The sequence below is a fragment of the Hippocampus zosterae genome, chromosome 15 (assembly GCF_025434085.1).
Source record: "Hippocampus zosterae strain Florida chromosome 15, ASM2543408v3, whole genome shotgun sequence".
NCBI lineage: Eukaryota > Metazoa > Chordata > Actinopteri > Syngnathiformes > Syngnathidae > Hippocampus > Hippocampus zosterae.
In genome coordinates, this window is record NC_067465.1 from 12,012,429 (window position 1) to 12,018,428 (window position 6,000).

General features: G+C 49.2%; 1 protein-coding gene across 3 annotated transcripts in view; it reads left to right on the plus strand.

Annotated features, from left to right (window-relative positions):
* The window catches only part of arhgap21b (Rho GTPase activating protein 21b), a 28,837-nt gene extending 23,037 nt beyond the window's left edge, over window positions 1–5,800 (plus strand). For all 3 annotated transcript variants that reach the window (XM_052088619.1, XM_052088620.1, XM_052088621.1), the window contains 2 exons: window positions 1,856–1,887; window positions 1,982–5,800. In XM_052088619.1, coding sequence (XP_051944579.1) covers window positions 1,856–1,887; window positions 1,982–3,481 — 1,532 coding nt within the window. In that variant the 3' untranslated portion in view covers window positions 3,482–5,800. The remainder of the gene's footprint in view (window positions 1–1,855; window positions 1,888–1,981) is intronic.
* The last annotated feature ends 200 nt before the right edge of the window (window positions 5,801–6,000 follow it).

Below are 6,000 nucleotides of genomic sequence, written 5' to 3' on the forward strand. Positions count from 1 at the left end.
CTGTCTCTTGTTGTCTTCTAAAGCTGATCGCAAGGACAAGTAGCATGGTATGGTCAACCTCAGGTTCTCTGCGGTCACGTGGCATAATCTGTCCTGATGTATGGGGGGTCGGGGGGTGAAGCGGCGGGACTGAGCTGGATACTTGCGGGCACACATGAAATTCCAAACAAACAAACACGGTACAGTCTGTTGAATTGACTGGGGGGGGGGGGACTTTTAGCAGGAGGTCCTTTTTATTTCTTTTGGTTGGTACCGCGGTCTGTCGAGGTTTTATTTGATTGTCGTTTGCATTTGGATTTTATCATTGGCTCATCCTTTGAGACACACGCTGGTGGCGCACAGCCTCGCCACCACAACACTTGTCTTCCTCTGAACTATGAATAGACCATCAATTATGCCCCAAGAACATTTTCAGGGGCGCAAGAGCCGTTTGAGGAACTCTGTACAGGAACTTGGCTCAAGTTACAACCAGACACTGATGGCTATACTTGGATGCGATAGACTTAATGTAGTAGTTCCCTTTTCACCTCTCTGATGGCCCCGGAACTCCTGAAGTACACGAGTGGTAAAGGTCAAATAATGTAGGTAAGAATATGAATTGGTGAAAAAAAATGCCTTTTGCTCAAATAATATAATCTTAAAACAGTCAGTCACTCGAGCCTCTTTTACAGTGAGGTCCTGTCAACTAAGAGGATAACAGCGCGAACAAGATGGTAACTTGGATGACAAAAATCCAGTCATAGTTCAGAGATTAGTTTCTGCAATGTAAAAAAAAAGTGAACTCAAAATTTCAAGGCAGCTTTCTTGGATGAAATTCTAAATTGGGCAACCCGACGAAATATTTGAAGTTTTGCTGTTGCGAAAATGGTCTTTCCCGCTTTTCACAACTCTCAAATAAGAGTTTGCAGAACCAATTGTCATTTGGACTGTCCCCAGACTTCAAGATTGAAGTCAAAACAGCTCAGCAAATCTTTTTGGAGCAAAGAGCTTGTTTCCTTTGTGGTGCAAACTAACTTTATTACCACAAATTTCAATAAGTGTTATAGTTGTTACTACTTGAATGACTGTTTCAGCCCAAAAGAAGACGAGTTCTATGTTTTCCGTTTCTGTTTCTGTCACTGTTTTTACAGTGTGGTGGTATTTTTTCAGAGGACTTATCTTCTCTTTTTGAATATGTTTTTTTTTCTTTAAGTTGTATTGAAATAGCAGTTCATGTTAAAGGAAGAGTACACAAAGTCGTGTCGTTTGGACGCAGACCTAATGGGAAAAGTTGCCAGTGACACAAACTCACTGATCTGTTCAGCTCAGGCCCCTCTCAAATGTCGTAAGTCAGTGCGAGCGCATCACGCCCTCCCCTCTGCGATGCCTTTTGACTTGGGGGAGGGGGGGGGGTTACAGCTGTTTGATGGCGGGCGACACGTGATGCTCCGTAACTGACGTTTGTGTCCGTGCTGTGCCGTCGCCACCTCCATCGTGACCCGAGCATGAGCCGCTTGTGTTCGTCTTTGTTTGAGCAGCCGGCGGGGGTGAGGGGGGGGGGGGGGGCGTCATCTCCCCACTTTCTCTCTCTGCGCGCATCCGTCATTTCAGGCTTAGTTTTCGGCCGGCTCCTCTTTTTTTTTTTTTTTTTAATATGTCTACCAAGCGCTTACTTCGTGTGGTTACTTGTCCTTGTCAAGTGTGTCACCGTGCTTCCATCCGGCTGCTCCCCCGAAAGCTCGCGTCTGTCTGCGATGATATCGGCAAGCCATCAATCCTGCTCCTCTTTTCCTCATCCTCTTGATCTAATCGACATGCTTTCACAAGGCCACTCACAGGTGGCAAACTACTAATGACTCTCTCCTCTTCGATACAGATTCAGCATGTACTGACTCCTCCAAATCAAAGGTGATGTTCTCATTTTGTTTCCTTCCTCGCAAGTCGTGGATTCCCCCGCGCCGGCGCAGCAACCTGACGGTGCGGTTTGTTGTCTTTTCCGTAGAGCCTCTGGGCATCCGGGAAGGATCAGTGTAGCAAAGAGATGCTGCGCTCCTCCTTCTTCGTCAGCCGCAAGCGCAAGAAGCCCAAAGACAAAACGCAGCCCAGCAGCTCGGATGACGACCTGGACGCTTTCCCCAGGAAGGAGATCCTGGGGGAGGGCCAGCAGCAGCCTCCCTGGTCTCCAGAGAGTCGCACTGAGGAGGAGGACGGCGCCAGCGAGAAGCAGCAGCTGAGGAACGGCTCTGAGCAACGGCTGGACAAAATCGTCGGCACCGAAGCGCCGACCGAACTCGAACCCGCCTCACGCGGCGCCGGCTCCCCGTACACGTCGCCCTCTCATTCTCCGAGCCTGAACTGCCACGCGGCGGCATCGGACCCGCCCTCCAACTACGAGGACACGGTCTCCGACCTCGGTACGATGAACAGCACCAGCTCCCGGGCCTCTGTACCAAGACCGAGACGCTGCAGGACGGTGGCGCCGGGACACGACGCCGGCGCCAGCGGGCCCGGAGCGGAAGTGTGCTCCATCACCTCCGACTACTCCACCACGTCATCCATGACCTTCATGACCGGCGGCGAGCTCAACACGCTGAGTCCGGAAGTGCGCTCGGTGGCGGAGAGCCGGGGAGGGGACGACGATGCCGACGACGAGCGCAGCGAGCTCTTCAGCGAGGGCAGGCCCGCAGAGACGGACAGCGAGAGCGACGTTTCCGTCTTCGCCGTGGCCAGAGACGCGGCAGTCGCGCAGCGTGAGCCGTGCGATGCCCCGCGACCGCTGGCCTCCCACAGGCTCATCGACTGCGACACGCTGTCCCGAAAGAAAGCCGCCCGGCAGAAGACTGACAGCGAGTCGTCGCTGGACGGCTCCCGCAGCGACAAGGATTCAAACAGGCAGCTTTCCGGCAAAGGTCGCTCCACCGGCAGTGTCGGCTCGTCGTCCCGCGGCGAGCTGGACAAGGCGGAGCCGGCGTGGAAGCTGAAGATCACGGACCGGCTGAAAGTGCGTCTGCGCGTGTCGGTGGACGACATGTTCGGCGTGGGCAGCCAGCGGAACGCCGAGGGCCGCAGTAAGAAGAAGAACATCCGGCGCAGACACACCATGGGCGGCCAGCGGGACTTTGCTGAGCTGTCGGTTCTGGGAGACTGGCCGCAGGAGGCCCTCTGCTCGGGCTCGCCCTCCGAACTGTCGGCTGTGGACCGCCTGAGACCCAAATGCAGCTCCCAGGACTTCTCCATCGGCGACTGGATTGCGCGCGAACGCCACCGCACCAGCAATCCCGAGGTGAGCCTGGACCCGGCCGAGCAGCAGGGCGCGCCGTGCGGCGGCGGCAATCCTCTCGGCCTCGAAGCGCCGCCGTCCTCGGACCTCTCGCGCCGCACGGCCGAGGCTTTGAACGGCGACACGCCGCATCCAAAAAGTCTGAGTTTGTCGGCTACGGCGCATCCGCACAAACTGGCGAGTTCCCAGGTGGTGCACTCGCGCTTTTATCAGTACCTGTGAGTCTGCGTGTGCCTGGAGGAGTTCTTTTTTTTGTTCAAGTCTGTGTGATGTTGGTATGTGAGCATGTCGTACACATTTTGTCATGTGAAGTATGCGTGAGCGGTCGCCTCTGGACCTTACTTGTTGTTAAGGCATGGAACAAATACGGTTCATAAATCTATTTTTTTAAAGAGAACTGATGTGGGGACGAAGTGAGATTTGTTCTGCTAAAGACTGACGAGGCCCTTCCGGGCTGTGAAGCACAGTGACACACGAATGAACGCTTAGTTGGGTGGATTTGAGCAACGGTCTCGAGTTCTAGTTTTTGCAGATGACCTATTTTTGTGCAAAGAAAAGTTCCAAGAATATGTGAACCAGTTACCAATGAAGAATGTACAGACGTGCTCGCCGTCGACGCCGACGAAAAGCTTTAGCCTCTTGTGTTGATGCTAAAATGATGTACAAATCTGCTCCGTGTGTACTTGAATCGCATTTTTTGGGGTACGACCTGCGCAAGGACTGCCGACGAGGCTTTTCCAAAGGTACAACGCTGACCACAAGAGTGTGGGCTTACTAAATGCACATGGAAAATAATACCCTTCATCATGGTTCTGGAGAGCAGTGAACAAAATGGATTGAAACAAAAAAAAAAAACAAGTTGGGAGCAGAAAAATGGGTCATGAAATTGTGCAAAAAAAATCTTCACAATAGGAAGTGCCTGATAATGAAATGTTTCGGGTGCCATATTGTCTTGTTCAACAGTACAGTACTGTGAATGACATTTTGTTTTTATTGTTGACTGTCGTTCTACAGGTTCTCTCTTAAGAATAATGCTGAGCTTCCATTCCTGTGGCATTCCACTCTGGTCTTAACACATTTTCTACTTGGTTTTCACAGTTATTTTTTTCTCTCCGTTTTATTTTTAACAACTTGAATGTTGAATATTCACTGTAAAATAATTAACTTAAATGTCCATGCAGACGCCAAGTTTGATCTGCTTTACTTGACCTCTCCATCGCAGGCATTGCAGAATGATGATGATGATGTGGATCAGTGACGTGCGGTGAGGTTCATGGCTACTGAATTTTGACAACTTGATGAGCCAAACAGAGTGGTGTAATTAAAATGTTAAAAAAAGATTAACCAAAACAATCATTAAATCAGCATTCTCTTCTTTCCACGTGTGTTTGGCCAAAAAGAAGCTTGGTTCGAGTAGTTTCACGTGGTGCCCCAATCTGGTGCCTTTGCGGCGCCTTATCCAGCCTGTTTGAGGCGTATGTCTCCCTCCTCCAACACATCTGAGTGATCAGCTCATCAGCATGGAACTTCAGAAGCCTGATGATGATACGGATCATCTGAATGAGTTGTCTTGGAGGAGGAAGACATTGAAACATTCTGGGTAGGAGTCCTCGTGGATTGGATTTGGACACCCTTGCTTTTTAGAGAGATGATTGACTAGTATAGTATATTTTAAATATTTTTAACACACGGTTGAACAAAAGAAAAGCAAAAATATTAATTCAGTTCTATTAGCCTGATCTTATTTTCGGCCAAATTCAATTTAAAAATCTCTCCTCTATTTTTGTTGCTTCCCTGTCAAAGTCCTCATTTTCCTCTTTGAGCTTTAAAAGTCTATGTTGAATTTTTTTCCAGTAGAGAAGCTTTCTTGATCAGTATCAAGTCTGAATGTAAAGCAAAACTATTGAGCTTTTTTAAAGGGCGGGCAAAATAAAAAATTGCGAGCGCAAGGTGGAGTAAATCGGCACCATCTCGATCAAATGCTATTCGGACAAAAAATGAGAAGCGTCACTCCACGCCGTTTGTGAGCTGTACAGTTGTGGCTTTAATCTGCACTTTTATGCCATGACTATCACCATGACTAATTCGGCATCCAGCCCTTCCCATCTGATTAGCCTGACTGGAAAATCAGAGCGCAGTCATTTGGTAATTTTACCAGGAGAGGGTGCTGCTGAACTATTTCTGCTCTTTTGGGCGGATTGCGAAATCTGATGTGAAGCTTGGCTGCTTTGTGCCGCACTTCATCTTTCTCGTGTTTGAACAGGAAATGTTTTAATGATGAATTCATGGACGTCAATCCATTGAAAAAGCAAAGGAATGTAAAGCACAGAACACAGAGGTAAAATCGAGAAGAAATGTAGCCTCCTGACCGCACGTCCCTGATTGATGGCGCCTTGCAAGAATGTGTGTGTGGACAGTTTTGGTACAGCCAGCGAGGGAGCGCAAAAATCGATGTGGACCGTACAAATGTTGCCTTCCTCCTGATTGGGAGACGAGTGCACAGACTCCGGAAACACTGGAAATAAATTATGTCAATGACAATGATGTGTCGGTGTTGACCTTATTATTGCCTTATTGTGGCCCTGGGCATCCAAAGCAAAAGTAAAGTTTTCAGGTAGGGTTAAGCTTCAAATTAGAGATTAAACGAGGGCGACTGCTTCAAAGTTCCATTAGGGTTTTGAAGTATAGTTAGGGTTACAGCGTAGAGATTTAAAACTAATTAGGCAGGGTTCCCACGGGTC